At 40.8% G+C, this 25,720-nt stretch overlaps 1 protein-coding gene across 8 annotated transcripts in view; it reads right to left on the bottom strand.

Annotated features, from left to right (window-relative positions):
- Nucleotides 1–25,720, bottom strand: part of LOC149321350 (inositol 1,4,5-trisphosphate-gated calcium channel ITPR1) — a 273,413-nt gene that overhangs the window by 89,020 nt on the left and 158,673 nt on the right. For 6 of the 8 annotated variants that reach the window (XM_089520074.1, XM_089520084.1, XM_089520102.1 and 3 more), the window contains 6 exons: nucleotides 24,679–24,799; nucleotides 23,486–23,670; nucleotides 21,505–21,653; nucleotides 20,762–20,873; nucleotides 16,168–16,200; nucleotides 1,679–1,714 (listed from right to left, as the gene is read on the bottom strand). In XM_089520074.1, the coding sequence (XP_089376200.1) occupies nucleotides 1,679–1,714; nucleotides 16,168–16,200; nucleotides 20,762–20,873; nucleotides 21,505–21,653; nucleotides 23,486–23,670; nucleotides 24,679–24,799 (636 nt within the window). The remainder of the gene's footprint in view (nucleotides 1–1,678; nucleotides 1,715–16,167; nucleotides 16,201–20,761; nucleotides 20,874–21,504; nucleotides 21,654–23,485; nucleotides 23,671–24,678; nucleotides 24,800–25,720) is intronic. The other 2 variants (XM_089520122.1, XM_089520131.1) reach the window with 1 other exon arrangement.

Here is a 25,720-nt window from a genome sequence, read left to right as displayed (position 1 = left end):
TCCCAACCCCCCTTCTCCATTTAAAAAGCAATTTGGAAATTTGTACCAAAACCTCTTTAAAGGGAAATCAGGAAAGGTGGTGTTTACAAATTGATGACAATTCTAGTCAAGCAGACATTGATGCTTAAGGGACACTGCAGGGAATCTGTAGGGGATAAAGTTAAGTTTATGCAGAGGAAAAAGAAACTGCATCAAGAGAAGTAATGTGTATACCAGAAGCCATGAATGTGTTTGTCTGGATCATGACATATTGCCACCTTCCATAAAACTACTACAGTAACTAGCAGCATGATCAGATATTATATTAGTTCCTAGAGGTTTATGGGACTTTTTGTGGCACCTGCTATCTTGGATTTGGGGCATTTGTATGGTCTCTAATGTATATTTTAGGGAGTGAGTTATGATGAAAGTTGTTGTGGAGAGCTGTAATATAGACAGTGCTGAAATGGTTTTATTGTTGTTAACTGTTGTCATGTTGACTGACTTACGAAGACCCTATGAATTACAGATCACCGTTACCCTATCATCAACAGCCCTGCTCAGGTCTTTGCATACTCAGGGCTGTGATTTCCTTGACTGAGTCTATCTACTGCAGTGAGGTCTTCCTCTTTTCCTGCAGCTTTCTACCTTCGTAAGCATTACTGTCTTTTTGAAGAACTTGTGTCTTTTTACGATAAATCCAAAGTATGACAGTCTCAGCTTAGGCATCTTGCTAAGATGTTTAAGATAGCACAAATCCCGGCAAAAGAAATCAAGTGTCAGTATGAAATCTGACCTAGCATTTCAGATTTGAAAAGTTAATTTGCATACTGTACAAAAGTCCACAATATTCAGGATTTGAAATTTGGACACGAACTTTGCCTACTACACTCAGGTACTTGAGGTTACCAAGGCAACTTGTTTGAAAATACACCACGTGTACTTCAAAAGATTCTGACTTCCTTTTATAGCAGGAGTATATGACCCACAAGACTAGCAGGCAATGTGTTCCGTTTCTAGACACTTTTCAAACTTGTAAAAATGAATAAAAGTAATAATGCACACCTAAAGAGCCCTCTGTTTCAAAAGAACAGTCAGGTACAGTTTATCTTACTAAACCAAAGTAATATTTATACAACTGGTTTTCCATTTTAAGGGGGGGGAAAGCTACATTTAAAAAAAAAATCTCAGTCTTTAAAAAATATTCAGTTTGTTGAATAAAAAATTATTGTATCTGTTGGAATCAATAACAAGTACTTTTCTATACCACTTATCAGTGCACTTATGCACTCTCTAAGCGGTTTACAATGTGTAAACTAACAACAAGCTGGGTACTCATTTTAGCGACCTATGAAAGGATGGCAGGCTGCACCGACCATGGAGCCCTGGGATCGGACTCACAACCTTGTGGCTGTGAATGGCTGCAGTACAGGCATTTAACCACTGCTTCACCAGGGCTCCCTAACAGACACAATCCTTTACCATTTGTTTTTCCACTTTATTTTCTTTTCTACTTTTTCTTGTTGTTGTTTTCCACAGTCACTTAGGATAAATTTATTCATTTTAAAACACATACAGAGATCACTGGCTTATCCGAATGGAATTTTAGAAAAGACATGGACAAACAATTACACCACAGCTACTTTCAAAAGCACCAATATTTGCACATTTTACAAATATAGGTGAGGGAGTGACACACCTCCATAGAGCTTTCCATTTCTGGTGACTGTGGCAGCTATTTAAAAGCAAAAGAATTAAAAAAGAAAATGTATTAGTCATTAATCTTTCTTTTAAACTGATGGCCAAGACAAGGAGATAAAGAATGACTTTTTAAAAAACAGTGACAACACAGTTCTAATTTCACTACAGTACACAGGTCTCCAAGTATGCATGTATTGTGTGTATGTAAAGAATGTTTTCAAAAAATACTCCTGATAACACAGACAGGCTGCTGACTGACATGGCCCCTACCACCTCTAAAGCGTGGTCTGGGAATACTGGCATATATCAGCATTGCAAGGCAGCTGTTAAATGTTTCATCCTAGATGAGAGAATTTCATTTTCTTAATTGACTGTGACAGAATCTGAGCTCCATTTAACACCTCCAGCCCAAAATAATGGAAGAAAATGCATTTGAGGCATCCGTGGTGCCACTGGTGTGGCTGAGAACAGAAATGCTTACCTATTGCATAACAGGTCCTTCCTCTTTTATAAATAAATGGTACGGATTCCAACATTGCTTCTTAGTATTGCCAAACCAGTGTTTGCAAGTGATGTTTAGCAATGTTTGCAGCATTTCATTTTTGTTTTGAACATGACTAAGGAACATTAAAACCTCCTAAAACCATGCCACATCATTTCAGTTACAACAAAATCAGATCTATATAAGAACATCTAACACATACTAAGACAGCATGCACAGTCAAACATAAGGAAACATAAGATAACATAAGGAAACTCCAGCTCAATTGCACAACACAGAAACACTAAGAAATGGATTATCACCTGTAGCTGTACTAGCAGCAGCAACAACTGTGATACCATCAAAGCAATACACCATCAACTAAGGGGATGCTTTTCATATTACTTTTTAAGGACATGGAACTACTATCAAGAATCAGGTCCATTTGTGGACCCAAATGCAAACTAATGCCAGATCGTGTATAGAGGGGTAGCTGACTCTTAGTCAGTCTTGAAGGATGCCAAGCTATTTCTAGAGTAGTCTGTCTGGATTACTGCTTTCAATCAGATGATTACTTATGTTTTCAGTGTTAGAAATGGTTCAAGAGACATCCTATTTTCTCTGAATAAGAAGCATTGCAAGGATTCACTCTCCTTCAAACACCCTAAATCTAACTAATTCTTTTCTCTATTTTATCTGTGACATATTGTACATTTTGCTCAAAATGAGAATAAATAAATATTGTATTGGATTCCTCATTTCACCCATCATGCATTCTTTTCAACATCGTAACAGCTATATATTCAAACGTATTCAGCCATTAAAGCTATCTCAGGCTTTCAATGGGCATTTCTTTTTGCCTAAACTTGAATGTACAAAACATCCAAAATCCACTTCATTTTCTGCAATTTAGGTGAACCTCAAAATAGAACACTGCATTCTCAAGGTAACATAACCAAAAAAGTACACCTGGAGCCCAACTATGACTTTTGTGTGACTTAAAGTACTGTTAGTCAGCAAGATTACAGTTTTAACTGTGTCCCACATTTTCAGCATTTCTTTTTCCAATTTACATGCTATTTTTCTAATCAGTTATTAAAGAGGATATGTAAAAGGTAAAAGAACAAATAAATAACGACAACAATTTCCTCACCATCTTTCAACCATCTGTCAATCAGAATGATTTTTTGCATCTAGGAAAGTCTCAACAATAACAACAAAGAATATTTCGACATCCTGCTGTATGAAAACTTTTTTTTAAAAAAAATACTATCTTCATTCAATTTGCCATTCTTACTAACTTTTGCCCTACCTACTCTTAGCCTCCCATGTAATTTTCTGGTATCTTCTTCTAGAAATAGTTAAACGTTCATTCCAACCTCCTTCTTGTCAATACTGGCTCAGATATAGTTATTCTCGTTTCTTATTTAATTTATTGTTATACAAATCATTTATCTATTTCTCCACTTTATTCCTATTCTATTCAAGTCATGACCAGTTCTGGGCAACATAATTAAAAAAAGATGTTGAGAAGATGGAGTGTATCTAGAGGACGGCAACCAAAATGGTGAAGGGTCTGGAAACCATTCTTTATGAGGGGAGACTTAGGGAGTTGGATATGTTTTGCCTGGAGAAGAGAAGGTTAAGAAGTGATAGGATAGCCCTTTTAAAGTATTCGAAGGTGTCCTATTGATGATGTGGCAAGCTTGTTTTAATAATAATAATAATAATAATAATAATTTTTTATATATATACTGCCCTGTGGCGAACCAATCCGGGCGGTTTACAACATTAAAATAACATACAGCATAAAAACAATATATTTCCCTCCCCCCTTAAAAAGTTATTAAACTGCATATCTAAATTAAAACCACAATAACTAGTTAGAACAACAAGTAATTAAACAAAATAATACCAACCGATAAACCACTGCAACTTCAGTTCTAAAGAAAAGAAAAGGGGGCTTTGGAGACATTACTGAGGAGGGGGGAGATCCTGAGATCAGGATATTTTAGTCTGGGAAGGCCTGCCTGAAGAGATCCGTCTTGACAGCCTTTTTGAAGCTGTCCAAAGATGTTAATTGACGGATCTCGTCCGGCAGGTCGTTCCAGAGCCTGGGGGCGACAGCAGAAAAAGCCCTCCAGGAGGTCGCCGCAAGCCTCGATTTTTGAGGCTGCAACAAGTTCCTCCCAGAGGACCGGAGGGCGCAGGGAGGATTGTATGGGAAGAGGCGGTCTCTGAGATAGCTTGGACCCAAGCCATTTAGGGCTTTAAAGGTAATAACCAACACCTTGTACTGGGCCCGGAAACCAATAGGCAGCCAGTGGAGGGACCTCAAAACCGGAGTGATGTGGTCCCTTCTAGATGTTCCTGACACAAGCCTGGCTGCCATGTTTTGAACCAGCTGTAGTTTCCAAACCAGGCACAAGGGTAGCCCCATGTACAGCACATTACAGAAGTCAAGGCATGAGGTTACCAGCGTGTGCACAACAGTCTTGAGATCCCTTACTTCCAGAAAAGGGTGCAGCTGGTGTATCAGCCGAAGCCAATAACAGGCGCTCCTGACAGTCGCATTCACCTGATTTGTCATCAGGAGCGACGAGTCAAGGAGCACCCCCACACTGCGAACACAGTCACTGGAGGAGAGTGGGATCCCATCCAGGATTGGTGGTTGCAACCCAATTCTTGGTTTCAGGGCTGCTACCGTGAGCACCTCCACCTTGTTCGGATTCAGCTTCAATCTGTTTTTCCTCATCCAGCCCATTACTGCCCGAAGACATTCATTGAGAGAAGAGATGCCATTAGAATTCGAGGCCGACAAACGAGACATGGAGAAATAGATTTGGTTGTCATCAGCGTACTGATAGCACCCAGCACCATAACTCCGTATGATCTCACCCAGCGGCCTCATATAGATGTTAAACAACATTGGGGACAAAATAACTCCCTGAGGGACCCCACAAAGGAGCTCCCTCTTTCTGGAGCTACTGTCCCCGAGCAGCACCCTCTGGGACCTGCCCGAGAGGAAGGACCGGAACCACTGCAATGCAGTGCCTCCGATACCTAATCCCCCCAAGCAGTCCAGGAGGATGCCGTGATCTATCGTATCGAAAGCCGCTGAGAGGTCTAAGAGCACCAACTGGGTCACACTACCCCTGTCGATGCTCAGACGCAGTCAAGGCAACCATGGCAGTCTCGACCCCAAAGCCTGTCCTGAAGCCGGTTTGAAATGGGTCTAGATAATCGGTTTCATCCAAGACAGCTTGGAGCTGAAGAGCAACCGCCCTCTCGATTACCTTGCCCAAAAATGGCAGCAAAGAAACAGGCCTGTAGTTGTTCATATCCAGGGGGTCCAGGGAAGGTTTTTTCAGAAGCGGCTTGTGGACCACAAGAACAAGAAAAGTTACTACCTGGCTTTGTGCTATTTTCACTGCCCAGCTTCTCCCTCTCCCATCCAAACCCTTCTCTCTCACTCTTTCCTCCTTTGTTCTTTAGTCTGTTGTTTTATATGGAGTCAAGAATGTGGTATGGCATTTGGCACTCAGTCTCAACCTTTGCCTTGTACAGTATTACATTTCTTTGAGCCACCACCACTTCTCTGACCAAGCTAGTTTGCAACTAGCCAGGAATTCACAGTAAATGTGTATGTGCCTTCAAGTTGTGTGCATGAATTTCACAGTGTTGTCTTAGGCAAGGAATACTCAGAGCTAGTTTTGCCAGTTCCCTCCTCTGAAATACAGCCCACAGCACCTGGCATTCATTATTGGTCTCCCATCCAAGTACCAAACAGGCTGACCCTGCTTAACTTCCAAGATCAGACCAGACTAAATAAGAGACCACTGTAAATTCACTCTGAGCATCACGTTAATATATTCAAAGGATAAACCATGCTAAGGTATATTTGTTCACAGTGTCTATTCTCCTGTTCTCCTTTCGTAGATTTATTTTTTATTTATATATTTATTAAAATATTTATATCTCTACCATGAGATCACATGGCAGCATCCAATTAAAAAAATAATTTAAAACAATTCTGGGGGGGGGGGGGGGGGGACAATAAAATAATTTAAATACAGTAAAAGCAGATCATCAAGTTAAAAAAGCAGAAAAGGCTAAACTAGTTAAAACCATATCATGAACACTTAAACGAAAATAGAGCTCAAAGGGTTTAATAAAAAGCGATGTTTTAGTCTGGTGCCTAAAAGAAACTGCTATCACCTTTGTATGTGAAGTAAAGTTCATGGGATGCTTAGAAGGAATACAAAAAAATTCCTTTCATTTTCTTCAGCGAAATTTTGAACAATCTAGCAGACCACTTCACTTGTGTTCCTTTCCAATCATCCTTAAATATATATATAAATCCACATAAACAGGAAATAAAATGAAGAGACCCTGTAAGGCATGTACTTAAAATATTTAAGGCACAATGAGTAAAACATTACTAGAGACAATACTGTGAAGCAACCTCTATTTTGTTCAGTTTCTTATCTGCTAATCAGTTTAAAATCATGTTCATTAAGTTTGCCTGGTGAGGTCTTGTGATTCCCAAGACTCTTTTATACTCTTAATTGTTGCAACTTGATATGCTTTACAACCAACTTTGTTTGCACTGGATGATGATTCTGACAGTATGCTCAAATGGCACATTAGTTACATTCTTTTCCCCTCACAAAAGATGGTACTGTTCCAGGGGATGTTGGTGGCCAGGAACAGGGAATCCACTCTTGGCTATATACACTGGACTATGTTCCCAGCACTGGGAGAGCTTTTGTACATACAATTTGGAGCAGGTGCAGAAAAGCAGCCATTAAGACCAAGAGAGAATTTGCTAAATCTGCAGTCATAGATTTCTCAGTTGTCCCTGCAACAGTTTGAACACAAATCTAAAGATGGATTCACAGCATCTATGATTTTGTATACCATGTTTTAAATTTACTGGTTGGGTAGAATGTCTTCACCTGAGAGCCTATGTAGTGCCATGGTTTGAATGCTGGACTAGGATTCTTGGAAACTACAATTCAGATCTCCGCTCAGCAATGGAAACTCACTAGATGACATTGGGTATTGTATTTCCTCAGCTGTAGAAAGCGGCAATGGCCTCTAACTAGATTTTGCCAAGAAAACAATATAATATGGTTACTGTAAGTGGGAGTGAGCTTGAACGCACATCACAGCAAAGAAAATGTTCACACTTCTACAGCATTGTTTTTCAACCAGTGGCTTGGGACCCCCATCTCTGTGTGATGGCCCAGTCTGAATAGGAGGTCACAACATCACCACCAACTTATTTGTTTAAGGTTGCTATTTTACTAGTGGGGTGGTGATGGTAGTAATGTAACAAAAACAGAAGCTTCCTAAACCTAATGGTTCCTTACTAAAGGAAAATCTGTCCCCTAGGCCAGTGCAATTCAAACTGGTGGCCCACAGACGAATGGCAATCACAGCCACTAGCTGCTAGCCCCTGGTGAGTTTATAAGAGAAAGAAAGAAAATGATACTAGTCCTTGGCTGCAGATAATTTGGTAAGCAGTGCTTTAGGTACAAAAATCTTCCCCTGAGCAAAAGCACAAAGATGGATATTTGTCCTTTTATAAAGTCTCAAAAAGATCCCATGTCGCATAGTACAGCTCAGTGTAGTCCCTAGCTCTCAAACCAGTTGAAGACTTCTACTTTGTGGGCAGGGCAGAAAAAATAGGAGATATGCTACTGTAATTGCAGAGATTTCCTTCTTGCCCTTGTGAAGAACGGAAGGAAAAATAGAAGAGGTTATTATAGATGAGCTCTCTCCTCCAACAGCAGCCAATTTAAAAACTAACATATCAAAAGTGTCTCTTTCTCCCCTCTTGTTCCGTGTACAGTGGTACCCCGGGATACGAATGCGCCGCCTTACGAAATTTCCGGGTTACGAAAAAAATCTACTTAAAAAAACTGTTCCGCGTTACGAAAGTTTTTTCGGGTTACGAAAAAACTTTTGGTGCTTTTCGGTGCTATTTCGCACCAAATCACGGCTTTTCCCCATTAGCGCCTATGGCTTTTCGGCTTGCGAAAGCCTTTCGGGTTACGAAAGCGGCGGCGGAACGAATTATTTTCGTAACCCGGGGTACCACTGTATTGCTAAAGTTATCCCTAATGACTTCTGACAACATTCCCATCAGATAGATCAGGGGTAGGCAACCTTTTGGAGCCGGGGGCCGGGTTGGTGTCCCTCAGACAAGTCGGGGGGGGCCGAAGCCGGGGGGTGGAGCTTCCACCCTCTGGGGCGGGGCTGCATGCTGGGGGCGGAGCTTCCACCCACCACGGCAGAGCCACCCTCTGGGGCGGAGCCACCCTCCGGGGCGGAGCCTCCACCGAAGCCCTGCAAGGAGGAGGAGGCATGTGCCCGCCCTCTCCTCCTCGGTCCCTTTCTGGACAAACACCCCCAACCTGCATTCCAAAACACACACAACAGCACAGTTGTGCATTTCACATGGCTTTACTTAACATGGCCTCTTGCATATTTCAGAGGCTTATTCCATAACCAAACCCCTTGGGTTTAACACTTAGCATGGTTTAACATGGCTATGCATATTGAACATGTCAAGGTGGTTTCACTGTTCTTGGACCAAGTGTACTTCTCAGAAATGTGTACTTGGTCAAGGGACTTTGGTTTTTCTTCACTGCGCATGGGTTTGTAAAAATCACAGCAATTTACATTGGCCTTGCCTCAGAGGCTTTCTGATATCAATATCACCATTAAAGAACCAAAAACACACAGAAAAGGCACTTTGGAAAGTCACACTCTCTTGGCTTCAGAAACAGTGCGGGGATGCCTCTCAAGCTGACTCATATCATTATCATCATCAACATCATCATCACCACACTATCATTGTCAAAGCAAGGGAGACTTGTTAGCATTAAAAGCACACAAAACACACTTTGCAAGGTCACTCTCTCTCAGCTTCTGAAACAGTAGTTGCATGCTTCTCAAGCTGACTCATCACCATCACCACCACACTATCATTGTCAAAGCAAGGGAGACTTGTTAGCATTAAAAGCACACAAAACACACTTTGCAAGGTCACACTCTCTCAGCTTCTGAAACAGTAGTTGCATGCTTCTCAAGCTGACTCATCACCATCACCACCACACTTTCATTGTCAAAGCAAGGGAGACTTGTTAGCATTAAAAGCACACAAAACACACTTTGCAAGGTCACACTCTCTCAGCTTCTGAAACAGTAGTTGCATGCTTCTCAAGCTGACTCATCACCATCACCACCACACTATCATTGTCAAAGCAAGGGAGACTTGTTAGCAATTAAAAAGAATGCAAAATAAAACAAAAAAACCCATGTGGCCTCTGGCCACTCACCACCTTCTCCTCTTCCTCCTCCTGCTCTTCCTCTCTCCTCTTCTTCCTCCTGCTGCCCCCATCAACTCTTCCTCTCTCCTCTTCCTCCTCCTGCTCTTCCTCTCTCCTCTTCCTCCTCCTGCTGCCCCATCTCCTCTTCCTCTCTCCTCTTCCTCCTCCTGCTCTTCCTCTCTCCTCTTCCTCCTCCTGCTACCCCCATCTCCTCTTCCTCCTGCTGCTGCCTCCTCCTGCTCTTCCTCCCTCCTCTTCCTCCTCCTCTTCTTTCTTCTCCTCCCCCTCCTCCATGCTCCGCGCGGCCTGGGGCCAGGACGAAGGAGACAGAGGAGGAGGTGGGCAGCACGGGGCTGCATGAAACCCCGCGGGGAGGGCCGCGCGGGGAGGCGGGGATGGCCCCGCGGGGAGGCAGGGAGAGCCCCGCAGAGCCCCGCGGGGAGGCGGGGATGGCCCCACGGAGCCCCGCAGGGAGGCGGGGAGGGCCGCGCAGGGCCCCGCGGAGCCACGCAGAGCCCCGCGGGGAGGCGGGGATGGCCCCACGGAGCCCCGCGGAGAGGCGGGAAGGGCTGCGCAGGGCCCCGCGGAGCCGCGCAGAGCCCCGCGGGGAGGGCCGCGCAGGGCCCCGCGGAGCCGTGCAGAGCCCCGCAGGGAGGCGGGGAGGGCGGCACCAGTCTTCATCCTTTGCCTCCTCCACCCCAGGCCGCGCGGCCCTCCTCTTCCTCCTCCGCCGCCGCCATTTTGTTTATCAAAATGGCGGCGAAAGGTCGCACGAGACTTCGGCCGCCATTTTGAAAAATAAAATGGCGCCCGGAGCGGCGTGGAAACGGCGGCAATCGGCGGCAGGACTGCGCGGGGGCCGGCAGAAAGGCCTCCGCGGGCCGGATCCGGCCCGCGGTCCGTAGGTTGCCGACCCCTGAGATAGATGATGGTGGTGGTGATGATGATGATATTTATTTCCATCCTCCCTTTTCCCCAGTTAGAGTCAGGCAGAAAGTCAGGGGCATGCAGCTATTGGGAAACTTGATTAGTATGCAGATGATAAAGACAAAGGCTTAAAAAACCCTCCTGTCTCAGCTGCCTTTCATAGTACGGATGGACGTGCTTGTTACTATACAATACTATACTTAAAAATATTTTTTCAAAGTGTTCCATTCCATTCTCTAAATATAATTATTTAATCTTCATGAACATTTATGAGATATTGACCCAGGTATTTTCTTGAAGAACAAAATCCCTGGTACAAGGTAAGTTGTAAGATTATGGACTTGCCTCTGTGTAAACACACACACACACTTCAGTTTTACAGCATTATTACAGTTTTGGGCACAGCTCTCTCGATACTTGCTTGAAGCTGGATTAGCATTTTATTTAAATAAGACTTTAGCAACCACTCAGACGCAGTACCTGCCAGTATAGTCTGGAATACTGACAGTCAGAGTCTGGACTGAACCAACAGTAAACAGCTCCACCACATTTTATTGGCAATTACTGCTGAAGGTCACACATCAGCAGTGAGCCTAAATTCCAGGAAAAAAAAACACCCTGCCTCTTATGTAACTGCCGCTTGAATGTTGGCAGGTGCCCAACAGAGCTGTTCACTGCAATGTAGGAGGGAGCAGAGAAAGGGAGGAAAAAGGTAAGTAGGACATCTCTCAGTATCTTTCAGCATCACCAGGACGCCCCCTTCGGGCAAAGGGATAACAGTTCAAGCCTTAAGCTTTAAAGAGTTATCTCTTCTATGGATCTCTCTCTCTTTCTCTCCAGTGTTCTCTTTGACTCTTCTGTTTTGTAACTTCTTGATCCAGGCCACTGCAAATTTTTAGAAAAGGAGATAAGACTTATTTCATCTCTCATTCACAGAAGGAGAAGCATGCCTAAGGGATCAATATGGAAAGCATGGGAATCTTGGGAACTGAAAAATTAAAAATTATACTAGTTTCTGATTCCCACCTCTCCCTGGAACAAGGGCACAGTTACTCAAGGTTCCTGGGGAGGGAGGTGGTGGATGAAACTTGTGGCGGCTGTGTAGGTGGATGGAGATTCTACTAAGCTACCTCACCTACTTCCACTCACTCAAATCCACTTTTACCAATATGTTTAAATTTATTTGAGATGGCATGCACTTCTCTCTGTTCCAAGCATCTCCAACACGAGCTGTGCTGGCTTTGTGAATTTTTAGCCAAGGTTTTATATTTTCATTTCTAACATTTCAGCAGAATTGTAGAAGAAAACTGCCTGAAAATATTCAATCTCTATTTTAATGTACCCAGTTTGGGGCTTACAACCATTTAACATAACTACTTTAAAGTAAACAAAAATGGAACCATAGAAGGAACCATATTTATTATTCATTATATTTACATCCTGCATTTCTTCTGACATTTTCTCTGATGCTTTAATATGACACAAATGGCCCCTCTCACATAAAAGGAACAAATTTTTATGCTTGGACCATAACAAATGCAGAAGCAGTTGATATAAACAAAGCTGTGTAATTCAAAGAAAATTTTTGTATCGGGTAGTTACATTTCTGCAACAGAATTATCTGTATCATGTACTACCAATACAAACTGGCCTCCACCATTCCTAACAGTACACACTTCAAATCAGGTAGGCAAAAATAAATGATATCCACAGACCAGACAGACTACCAAAGATGAGGAAATACTGGTTGTACACAAACAGGCAGAAATGCATTTTAATCATCTTAGCTAGGAAACAGAAACCTGCTTCCACAGCCTCTTTTTTCCTTTTCCAACCTGGATGTTCAAGTCATACTTGCTCTGTGCATTCATTATTTATTTATTTATTTATTTATTTATTTACAAAAAGTATGTTTGTGGGATCTACCTTTGTATGTTTTTTAAACAAACTTTTTTATTATCAAACTGTATCCATTAATGTGTTTCTAGGGGTTTGTTTTTTTTATAACTGAACATTTTTTTTCTATGCACACCTGTCAAATGTGCTCATTTTGTGAAGTCGAAGTCTTTCATGGGCAGCATTCATAGTTTTTTGTGCATTTTTCAGGCTATGTGGCCATGTTCTAGAAGAGTTTATTCCTGATGTTTCGTCAGCAACTTCATTCGTCAGAGAATGAAGATGTCAGCCACAGATCCTGGCAAAACATCAGGAATAATCTCTTCTAGGACATGGCCACACAGGCCTAAAACCTCACAAAAAGCTATGTGTTCATTTTATTGAAGGAATACTTCCTGAACTACAGGATGTACTACAAGTCCTGACATGTGCTGATTCCTGTACACAAAATACGCCCAGTTCAAGTCCATTTTTTGAGGGTGTACATTAGGGAAATCTAGAGGGGAAAATATGATGGAGCAGATTCCTCACACATCTGTAATTTAAGTATAATGAAAGCTAAAAATGTTTTCAATTTTCATTCCAAGCTTTTACACTTGCTTTGAGGTAAATCACACGAAAGAAAACCCAATGCTTCCTTACAAATTATTTCAGAGAATCCAAAGCACTGCCAGAAGACACTTTTAATAAACAGATAGGGCTCATTTCCTATATTTATAAACACACCTGCTCCATGGATGGAATCCTTCCACACAAGTCAGCCAGCAAAGTTCCTCCTTGTAATCAAGAGCATAAGTTCTAAATTGGGCTGGATAACCCTGCTTGATTTATTGCACAGAGCAGCAGGCATCAACCATTAGAGGTTTGAGTGGGAAACAATAAGAGTTTTGCTTAAATGAAAAGCAATGGAAAAATAAATACCTAATTCCACCTAAAATTCTCACTAGTGAATTCCACAGAGCAATACAGGATGCTGCACCACACACTGAATCTAAATGGATCTATGATGAGCCTGAAAAATTACTTTATAGCATCTAGAAAACCACAAAATGAAACACATTTCAAGTGGTTCATGCTATTTGGGCAGGTGTCCAATTGGTGTTCAAGTGTATACTATACATTCTCAACTATAAGTCAACGTCATGTATAAGTCAAGGGTAGGTTTGGGGGCCAAAATTATGGATTTTGATATGAGCTATGGATAAGTCAAGGGGCATGTAACAAAAGATGTAGGTGACAACAGAAAGGAAAAAGAATTTACATAATTTTGGCAGGCTGAAGAAGGAAACACAGTAAATCATGGCTGTGCAATGAGTCAAGGAGGTTGAGGAGAGATAGAAAAGAATGTAAAGGCAAAGTAATGAACACGGCAACCTCTGGGACACATCTGGAACCTGATGGGAATGTCCGTCAGTGGCTGCGGCATTCTCCGTGCAGTAAGATGCATTTTTGCCGCCTCCCATCCCCATCACGTTCCCTTTTAGAACGCCACAGGCCTGTTCCAGGGCCTGTGCTATAAAGTTCTATGTTAGTAGTGATTACAGCCTTTCACTTTAATGTGATAGGTTTGCCTGATTTTAACCCAGAAAAGCTGACAAACATAATCAAATGTCTTATTCACACCCTTCAAAACCCAATTCCTCTTAGTGCTCCTTTGAGGGGAAGCCTCAAAGAGTTGCCAACACCCCTTCATTTTCCCACTCAGGCATTCAAAAAAGTCAGAAGTGAAGCTGTGGTGGAGAGAGTAGTGGGTGACAGTGCTTCCTTTATATTCCCGAGATACACTAACCTCTTTCCTTTTGCCACTCTACTCAGAGAAAGGGATGGTTCCTTTTTGTGCAATACATACTCTGACATGTGGATAAGCTATCCAAGTTCTTAGGGTAAAATTTTTGAGTAAAATTTATAGACTTATACATGAGTATATACAGTATCTATGTGTTTGTGTGTGTGTTTAAAAAAATATATGTATCAAAACAAAAAGCTTTCAACAAGTGTTTCATTTGATTTATGCTCTCACCCCAAACCATGGAAGCATTTAGGTCCTACATCCTCTAACACCAATGTTGGCACAGATAAGTATCTGATGACATTTAAATGGTGATTATGAACTTTGAATGGCATATGTTGGCAGCAGAGCTGAAGACCAATGTTACCTCTGTAGAAAGGACAAGACAGCCCAAGTGAAGACAGAAAGCTATTATTATTTAAGGATCACTGATCAAAAAAGGGACAAATTATTCTAAACTGTAGTCTGGGGAGGGTCCAAAAGTGGTGAAAATGTCCCCCACAACCCATAGTGGTCATTTTGAAGCTATGTTTTAACTTCTGGGAGGGCACATTCAGTCCATGTCAGTACTTTGCCCACCCCTGTTCTAAATAAATAGCTCCTCCTCCCTAGAGCTACCTAATGTACATTGTATGATGTGTGCAGCAAGCCATTCCTTACAAAAATCGATTTTACATAGATATCCACAGATGTCATTATGCATTCCACGTTTACATTTCTTGTTATTCTTTGTGCAGCCTGTATTTGCTTATGTCTACTCAAATAAAAGTGTGATGGACTGCCATTTTGCCTTTCTAGGTAACATCTTCTACATTCAATAAGAATTACAGTCCGTCCTCGCCTTACGCGGGGGATCCGTTCTGGATCCCTCCGCGTAAGGCGAATTCCGCCTATGCCCGAGCCCCATTGGAAACAATGGGGCTCCTGCGCGGCGGCGCGGGCGCGCATGGGGCACAACGGGCGCGCGCGCCCATTCAATTGAATGGGACGCGCTGCCCCTTCCGCCCCGCGGCTTGAGCGCGTATGCTCAAGGCCGCATATGGCGCGCCCACGTATGGCACGGGCGCACTGTAATCCACAATTTGAAAAAAAATATTACCCTTCAGTTTTACTTTCTTCTTCTGTTATCTAGTTATAACTCTCCATTCCAAACTTTAGTTTGAATTTTAGAAGACGAATCTCTATGGCAAGAGTTGGCAAAGTCAAGGCCATGAGCCATGTATGCCCCAAAGTCTTTTCTGCAAGCTCCCAGGGAGGAAAAAATAATAAAGAAAAGCAGCTGGAATTTCTTGACAAACAACTAAAACACTGCACAAAACTGAAAAATGAAGATTTCTATCCCTTATTTTTTATCATTTCTAATTATCATAATTGAAAATGGAAACTTCCAAGAACCCTGTTTAGAGGATTCCCCTAGTCCAAGCTTTGCTCTTACTTAACAACATGTCTACCTTAAATATCAGGTTATCACTTCTTCGCCAGTCTTCTCCATGTCTCTATGGTCCAGGGACTATCAATTCTTCAGGAACCAAAGACTCCTGTTTCACCTGCTACCTGTGATACTCCGAGAATTACCAGTCAAATCTAGCTAATTTAAAAATCATGAATTTAATTTATAACGAATTTAATATAGACTTTTGTGCCCTAGCTCCCCTGAATCATTATTAATTGATAGTCCATGGAAGCTTATGCCAAATTAAACTTGGTAGTCTTTAAGGTATCAATGTATTCTTTCTTGTTGCTTTTCCCTTCACTGACTAGCACATCCCACCTCTGGGAAATCCTTTCAGCACTATATCCTTCAAAGGAAAACAAAATGATTGCATCCAAAGACAAAACTCTTGAAGGATAATAATAGACAATTTAATTAAACTGTAAAACTTTCACTGTAGACACACAGTACATTACATTTTACTACACAACTACTACAGATACATGAACCACAAGGTGTTAACACCAGTAAGACACCACCACAGACTATGGGATAGATTCACAAGTGTACCACCACATAAGACATTTTAATTTTTTTAAAAAGGAAGAAAGAAGTGCAAGACCTCTGCATTATCCAATTCACCAAGTGCAACCATCTAGAAAAGGAAAAAGGAAGAAAAGAGAAGGTAAAAGAGACATTAATTCAAGAAAATCAGATGGTATTAAGTAATAAGACTCATAATCTCACAATTCAACTCAAAAGAGCCACAGGAGTAAAGATGGTGGTAAGCCAGACAGAAATTTGATAAAGCCAATAAAGTATGTTGGGCAACCTATATAAAGTTACCTTTCAGGTGAGACTAGGAATGGACAGAATATTCACAAGCATTCCCATGTTGAAAGATGGGTTTCCAGACATTTGGAAACCCAAATCAGGAAAAAAAAATAGATCAGTTTTTTAAAATGTTTTGCAATTTTCTTCTGGCATTCAATGTCCCAAAGTCTTGTGCTAAAATGTTTTATTTCCCACACCCCTCCCCCCATTTTCTGCATAAAAAATGAGGTTCCTCTGCAGACAAAAGTTGTTTCCTGTGTAGGAAATCTATTTTTTGGACCAAAAAAAATGTGTGTGTGTGTGGGGGGGGGGGGTGTTGCACAACAAAAATACATGTTTTAACCCCTGGCAAAAATTCCTCAGCAACATTCCAGTTTGTTCAAATACAGGGAGAATACTGTGAAAGACCCCCCTCCCCCATGTGAGACTACTTGGGAAGATGGGGATTGCTTGTATTGATGCTTGTCTCAAAATATGTCTGAAAGCCACAAAGGGATGGAATCTCAAGTCCCACAGAAGCTCTCAGTCTGAGCCAGCCCATCAGCAAATCAACAACATATCCAACCTCCTGTACACAGACTGCCACCTCTCATGTTCATGACTACAAAACTTTCCAGAACTTTAGCAATGGACAAAAAAGAGGCATCCATCGTTTTTTGTGGGTTTTTCAGGCTATGTGGCCATGTTCTAGAAGAGTTTCTTCCTGATGTTTCGCCAGCACCTGTGGCTGGAGAGAATGCTTGCCTGGAAAGGAGTTGAGTATATATATTGTGTGACCTGGGAAGGCAGGAGTGATTTGCATGTGTATTGTTCTGTTGCTAATGGCAGGCCTCAGGGTGGGAGGCTAAGCAAAAGAGGATTAGTGTCTGCTTGATTGGCGCCCATTGTCTGCTGGGAAGCCCCTGACCCTGGGAGATTTCTCATTTGCATTTGTTGAGTCTTCAGCTTGCTGTTTTTCAGGACTGGAAGCCAAATCTTGTTTACTTTCAGGGTTCTTCTTTCCTGTTGAAATTGTCCAGGTGTTTGTGGATTTCAATGGCTTCCCTGTGCATCTTGACATGGTAGTGGCTGGCATGGTCCAGAATTTCAGTGTTTTCAAACAGTATTTCATGCCCAGGATGGTTTGTGGCATGTTCTGCTACTGCTGATTTTTCTGGATGGCCCAGGCTGCAGTGTCTGTTGTGTTCCTTGATTCGTGTTTGGACACTGCGTTTGGTGGTCACTATGTAGACTTGTCTGCAGCTGCATGGTATGCGGTAAACTCCTGCGGCTGTGAGAGGGTCTCTCTGGTCCTTGGCTGAGCGAAGCATTTGCTGGATTTTCTTCATCAGTTTGTAAACCATTTGAAGGTTGTGCTTCCTCACCACTTTGCCTATTCTGTCTGTGACTCCTCTGATGTATGGTAAAAATACTTTCCCTTTGGGTGGCTGCTTGTCTTCACTCCTCTGGGTTTTCTGTGCCTGGCAGCCCTTCTGATTTCTGAGCTGGAATAACCATTAGCTTGTCGAGCCTGGTCCATGGGACATTTGTTTTTAGAACAGCTATTCAAACTAGATGTGGCCTCAGATATTTGTTTGCAAAATGCATGAAATTTGTAAACATGTTTCTATGAAGCAGTTAATTACTGTATATACTCCTGTATAAGTCTAGAGATTTTAGCAAAAAAACTGACCCCCAAAAACTTGGATCGACTTATCCATGGGTCAATGTAAGTACAGTGGTACCCCGGGTTACGAAATTAATTCGTTCCGCCGCCGCTTTCGTAACCCGGAAACTTTCGCTAGCCGAAAAGCCCATAGGCGCTAATAGCGAAAGCCGCGATTCCGTGTGAAATCGCGCCGAAAAGCACCAAAAATTTTCTTCGTAACCCGGAATAACCTTCGTAACCCGGAACTCTTTAATTGAATGGATTTTCTTCGTAACCCGGAAATTTCGTAAGGCGGCGCATTCGTATCCCGGGGTACCACTGTACTGTACTTTATTTCTTATCAAAAAAGGAACCATGCCATGGTGAAAAGTGAGAGTTTAATATCTTCTCAGAGGTCCAAAAAGAAGCATCAATTCCCCTCTACTATCTCATCCATCCAGCCTTCAGGGTGACCACAAATAGTTGTGCCAGTCAAAACTTTTAAAGATTTGAGCATTGTTTTCTTTTATTTCAGCCTTTATATCCTTTGTTACATGCTGCTAAGTTTTACTCTCTACTAATCCATGGGTCATATCAAAATCCATAATTCTGGCACCAATACTTGCCCTCAACTTATACATGAAGTCAACTTATAGTTGAATATATATGGTAATCCTGAGTTACTTTTATAACATTTCTTATACCAATTACCATGATGATTTGGTGACTTGTCACTTGTATCTAATGGCCATAAAATATGTCAATTGGATTTTTATAGCCATTTGCTCAAAAACTGCAGAATCATCTAGATGATAGTAGGTCATTTCTGAACAAAGCAAAGTTAGAGGCTAATCATGTCCTTCATAGGCCACAGGAAAGCTCCAACAAAACTAGATTTGAGTCCTCATCTTAATATAGTGCGCACTTTCTTTATGCGGGGGATCCGTTCCGGATTCCCCTGCAAAAGTGAATTCTGCCTGTGCTCAAGCCCCATTTAAATGAATGGGACTCATGCATGCGGTGGCGTAGCGGTGCGCACACGCCTTGGGCGCACATCCCATTGTTCCCTATGGGATGTGCTGCCCCTTCTCCCTGTGCGGCTTTCAGCGTATGCTGAAAGCCGCGTAAAGCGCGCCCGCATATGACTCAGGTGCACTGTATGTTTCTAACCTTATCTAGATCAGTGATGGATTAAGAATTAAAACCCTAGAATGTGACATTTTATTTTTTGTATTTACTCTTTCTCTATTTTTTTTCTAGATTTGTGTTTCCTGTAACACTATGTTCTTTTGTAATACCAAATTGTCTCTAATTTTAAGAGACATAAAGAAATACTATAGGTTAATAGTTTCCCAGCTTTTGTCTGCTTTTTAGCCATGCTAAAAGATTCGACATGTCTCTCCCAAAACAGTAAGAATTTGAAGTTGAAATATTCTTACATTTTTCATCCCTGCCTTTTGTATTTGACAGCATGCACTGCTGGAATGTAGTCTGCAGGAACTTCACTAAAACTGATTTTTTTCCTTAATTCAAAAAGGAGTCCCTATCCTTGCTCTAATCTTTCCATGGCTCACCAGTCAAGTTCTTCTGAATAACTCTGGAAGAACAGAGGCCCTTTCACTAAGCCAAAAAGGTTTCCCACTATTCCCAACAAACACCGATAGCCCTCAAACCCTTCCCAGCCATCTTTGGTTCCTCTACATGACAAGCAAAAGCAGAAGCACTGGCAACATACATGTTTCCCCTTCCCTCCTCCCTCCCTCACTGTAGTTATAAGCCTGCTGGGGTACACAGCCAAAGGGAGAATGGGGGACGTAGTTCTCAAAAGGCTGTTGAAACTGTAGCAACCCTATAGGGAACCACCATTCCTACTGAATCCTACGACTGTACAGTGGGGCCTTAGTATTCACTAGGGGTTGATTTCAGAATCTCTTGTAGATACTTTTTGGATTTCCCCCTCAATATTTTGAAGCCATGGATTTTTGAATCCAAGGATAAAGAATCCATAGACATAGAGCACCAACTGTACACATTAAGTTTAGACCTGCCGTAGAAACCCACATCTGTCCATAGCTGTGCAGCCCCAACTCACAGGTGACTGTACTTTGTTGTGGAGCTTCCAGAGGCAACAAGAATGGGTCTGTGAGGCTGCACATGGCTGAGGTTGCTCCATCTCTGGTCTAGGGCATCTAAGGAAGGAGGAAAAAAGGAAAACCCTCCTCCTGTCTTTTCCCTGCATGCAGTTTGATACCCAAGTAAATGAAGGGGGTAAATTTGTTTGGTATAAAGAATCTGAGGTCTGCTAAAAGCTGGCAGAAGAAAGACATGGAATTTTCTCTCATCTCAAATTTTGACTTGAGTCAGATACAGCATGAAATCAGATTAAATTATAAATTATCTGATGACAGCCCTACAAATCCCTTTGACAACTTCTTACGAGTAAATTGAACTGTGAAGGCAGAAATAAAGCTTGAAAGAGAATCATGTAGAATTAAGCTCTCCTTTTTACTGACTAAATAGGGTAGATGACAAAGCGATTGATATTAACACTGTGAAGAAAAAGGAAGTAACGGAAGTATCTTGGGATTCCTCAAGTCATTCTAATCAACTGAAATAAACAACAGTAATTCACTTCCATATGTTAGTATAATTTTTGAAAAATGCAGTAATTACAATCAATATAAAAAACACTATTCCTTTTGTTTGTTTTTTTGCTGCACTGAAAATCAAAATGACAAACTGTAAATTAAAGTACCTTCTCTCCATAGCCTCTGTCTTTGGTCATCATTTCCCTGAGCGTCTGTAACACTTTAATGCAAAGTTTCTCCTCATTCTCTTCCAGCAGCTGTTTAGTATGTTTTATTAACCTGAAAACAACCAATTGATCACAATTTGTTTCAATACTAGAACGTCTAATCAATTAAGAAGGCATTTGTCACTACTTACGGTATATTAGGGGTCAAGGAGAAAACAAATAGGCTAGGCTATGCCATGTTTGTCTTTTGAGAATGAGCACTAAATGTTTTTTTCTTTTATCAAACATGTAACGTAGAACACTCTTCTCTAGCTATAAAACTGTTGCCTGTATCCAGAATCTGCAGCAGCAATAGCACTATTAACACTTCACTACAGACGAATAACAGTTCAGTTGTTAAGAAACTGAAATAGGTTTCTGCAATATTCTATAAACAATGACTGAGAAAACAGACCAAAATATGGACCAGGACATATTCAAAAAGAATTAAATAAATACAGTGGACCCTTGTTATACGCTGCGGTTTGGTTTCAAGATCCCCTGTGGATAACAAAATCTGTGTATGCTCAAGTCCCATTAAATATAATGACATAGCAAAATGGTGCTATATAAAAAATTGGAAAATCAAGATTTGATCTTTGAAATTTATACTTTTTTTGAACATTTTCAAACTGTGGATGCTTGAATCTGTGTATAAAAAATCCATGTATAAGAAGGGCCAACTATACACCCACATTACTTACTTGCAAATGAAGCCTCCACTTTCACATTTTCTTCTTGCATCCGTATTCTCTGGAAAGAGAAGCTCTGGCCTATGAAGGACATCCACCAACACAGACAGCTCAGCCTGGACAAGTGGACGTAAGCGATCTTCCAAAGCTGATACTATATCCTAAAGTACAGATATTATAATAATGGTATGGAAAAATTAATATAGATAAAAACATTGTTTTATCAAAATAAAAGTGCTGCTGATGAGGACAGTTACAGCTTATTCTGCCAGTATTGCTGAATACTAAATATCTCTTGTATTTTGAAAAGAATTGCCACTGAGAATGCAGAACCATTCCAAAATTATATTGCAAGCTTGCAGAAACATACTTTACAGATAGTCTTTTTCATTGTTAACAGGAGTTATTAAAAATAAATCACAAAACATATGACATTACATGTTATAACATATGATATTATGACAATTGTAGATATAATACCTTCAGTTTTATATTGATACCTGGGAAATGAGGGCCCCATTTACTGGTTTAGGAAAAACAGCCTGTTTCAAGAAAATCATATTGCCATGGAAAAATAATAGAAGATGACAGCATACTGATCTCACTGACAGCCACTAACGGGGAAAATAACATGTCTTTACATGAGCTATCGCAGCAGAATGCTTTTGTATTGCCTTGGTCTACACCCAGAAGAACAAGCTGACACTGTAAAGGCTACATGCTATGCAGGAGGCCAAGGGACTGGAGAGTGGATTAAGTAGCAAAGACTGGAGAAAAGTTGTTTACCTTAAAGGAGGCTGCACAATGCCAAGTGACACCAGGCTATAAGTCAAAATTTCAGATATGTTAACTTGATGAAATTTTCCCAGCACATGAGTTTTGCAGTAGTGACATGACAACCTTGACATTATATTTTAGAGTCTATGAGCTATTTTCTTCAGATTTTGGTTAGGGTGGGAGACAGAAATGCTATCTTTTCCTAAATAAAATTGGACCCCTAATTCCCTAGGTCTGATCTTCTAATTTCTCCTAGAATTATGGGAGAAAGAAGGTTCCCTTCACCAACTCATCCCCTGAGTATTCACTCCTATGTGGCCAGGATAGTACTACCCATGTAACAAAGGGAAGTACAAGCAGCTGGGAGAGTCAAGGTATAACAGTTTTTTTAAAAAATGGGTTAGGAAATATTTTGAAAAGTCAGAGGGAGACTAAAAGCAGCAAGTGGGGATTGCTTTTCAGGGAAGAAGACAAGTGGAGGAAATAATGGAACAGAGCATCCCCAACTAGGACAAGGGTGGCTGGAACCCAATGGAACATTTTAGTTTAGGTTCTACTTGTTTTATTGACTAGCAAAGTTTCCACCAGCATGGTATCCTCTTTCTTACAGGTTGCACTCTGCTGGTGAACACATGATATCACATCAAACAAACTGCTTTTGTGGAGTTGTAATCAATTTTCAATGACACTATATCATCAAAGCAGGAGAGGGCAACTACAAGCAAGGGAGGAGAGACAATTTTCACCTATCTCACCCCCTCCAACTGCACCAACTTTTGGCAGTACACCAAAAATGCTATCACACCACCTCTGATTACCAATTGGGGCTAATTTTCAACTCCAAAAATATAATTTCAGGGGGAAGAGCAGTTAGCAAAGTTAAAACTGCTACATTTGTTTACTTCATTTTTGGATTGTCTTCAGGCCAAAAAACAAAAAAAAGGTCACAAAAAGTTTGAGGTTTTTTTGTTTGTTTGTATATTTGTTCTACATAGAGATTCCAAAGACTTGGGGGCTCCAAAATGGGGCTCAGGGTCACATTCCTCACCTTTGCATTAAAGAAACTCCTAAATGTGACATCTTGTAATGTGACATCTTCTTGTAAATAAGGTATGTGTGACCAATATACCTGTCTTGAAAAAACCATGACCAAGGGCCTAATATTATTAATTCATATAAATATATCGTAAAAATAGACATTGAGATATTTACTGACCTGAAGTCTCTCAATAATGTTGCGATAATCCCTTGAAGCAGCCATCACAGAATCTCTTCTAGCAGCGTTCCTTACTGTCATCCTCCAGTTCATGGCTGTTTTTTGTACTATGTTATGTGATTTCAGGAAGAGGTTGTTGACTTGGCTGTCCAGATCAACTGGAATAGCAATTGCTCTGCTTTTTGCTGAAAGAGATAAAATACGTTGTCTCTTTTATCCAACAACCCTGGTTTCCAAGAGTCTCCATCCAACACTCAACCACACCACCTCGGCTCTTTTTTAGTAAAGCAGAAAACCTAGCACAGACAATCCAATAAAGATCATATTTTAGACAGGGCATAAAATATATTTAAGACATTGCTTATTTCATCCCACAATTACTGTCTTTGTAAAGAAGTTTGCTTTCTCTCTCAAAGAAAGCACATGGTGTGACTTCAGAAATACTTTGATTACAGATGCTACAGGTGAATTAGTGACTTTGGTATAATCAAAAATTTCAAAATCAAGAGGAAATATTATTTTGTGTGTGTGTTGCATTTGGTGTGAAACCAAAGGCAAAAAAGTTTCAGATTGTATAGCAGGTGGTGTTTGGAGGAAAAATGTTCTGAGCTTCATACAAATTCTTTCAATATAAAATATCAACTAAACCACTAACAGTATAATAGAGAAGGAGAGAACATGGAATTGGTGTTAACAAAAATCATGAACATCTTTCTGGTGTAATTCTTAAGAAAAATTATTGATGAACATAGCCATCTTTGTTGGAGACGAACATAAACTTCAGGATGGCAAGACATCACTCTAACATCATTACACTGAAACAATACTAAGAGAGGGAATATACAAGTAGACTGGAAACTAGAAACAAACATATATACACACTTTTTTTTAAACAACTGAAGAAGACTGACACCCAAACATTTAGTTAATTCATTTATAATGTTCTGTTTTCTAATCATTCTAATCTCTCTCTCTCTCTCTCTCTCTCTCTCTCACACACACACACACACACACACAAAAACAGAAAGAGAGAGTGACATTTATATATAAAACTCACACACACCTTTAACTCCAGCAACTGAAGTAATGGAGTTTTGGCAACACTCAGACAGATGTGCTAATAAGTACTGATCAATGAAGAGAAAGAGCTTAAATATATTACATGCAATTATATTCATATACAGTTTTCTTACCTACATCTGAAAGTACTCGAATGCAGCTTTCCACTGATGCTTTCTGGCTAGGCATGAGCCAATTGCAGTGGTACACCCTGAAGACACCTTGCAAGAGTTGCACAAACACAGGCTGGCGAGTCTAAAAATAAGCAAAACATAAATTTAAGCTCAAACGTGTTTGGAGAGAGCAGGAGAGACCAGAAAGCTTGTTCCTATGCACAGCAAGACTAAGGGGTCTGCTAGTATATTGGAGAAGTAGGCAGTTCTGGTGGGTAAAGAGGGCCATTGTTCACTCACATGATGGGTCATTCTGTATCATTTTCTTTTCCTATCTAGAAATAAAATTAAAAGGTGCTTCTGATTCTCATTTCAAAAATTTCCAGGGCATTTTTTGTCTTATTTTGAATAGCTGGAGAAATTGTTTTAAGGTAAGCCTTAAATATTCCTTAATAATATTTTAAAAGTAGGTAGGGCAGGGAGGCCTGGGCAGCTGTGTATCATACTGTTCCCACCCTGGTGTAATGTGCTGTTTTAAGCAAAATAACTTATTTGTTTGAGAGCTGATAGACACTTGAGAAGCAAAAACCTTTGGGAGGCTATGGGCTATACATATCTTGTAAAACGGTAAAGATAGTACAATTAACTCAGAAGGTCAAGCTAAAAATGTGCTAGTGCATAAGGTAATTTTCTAAAGGAAAACTGAAAGAAAACCATTTGTCTGTAGCTTGGTTTTTAAGAATATGCTAACAGGAAAGCAATTCTATTTACAACTGACCAGCAGGTGGCTGTGTGACATAACCAACATTTAAATAATATTAAAGGAGCAGGAAGTAGATCATCAACAAATAACACATTAACACTGTGATTATTTCACAATCAGAACACTTCTTAATTATAAATTAATTGTTCAGAGCACTTTGAAACACTATTTATACATTGTGCATGTCAGTAAATTTCTAATTTCCAGCGTCAAGTTTAAAAATAAGACAGTAAATAAATGTGGACCAATCAGATATAAGTACATGCTTTACTACCGGAAAAATATGGGAAATGAGAATTC

The sequence above is a fragment of the Sceloporus occidentalis genome, unplaced genomic scaffold, assembly GCF_023333645.1.
Source record: "Sceloporus occidentalis isolate IW3139 unplaced genomic scaffold, rSceOcc1.0.p SCAF_1, whole genome shotgun sequence".
In the NCBI taxonomy this organism is placed as follows: domain Eukaryota; kingdom Metazoa; phylum Chordata; class Lepidosauria; order Squamata; family Phrynosomatidae; genus Sceloporus; species Sceloporus occidentalis.
This window is presented reverse-complemented; position numbering and strand designations above follow the sequence as displayed.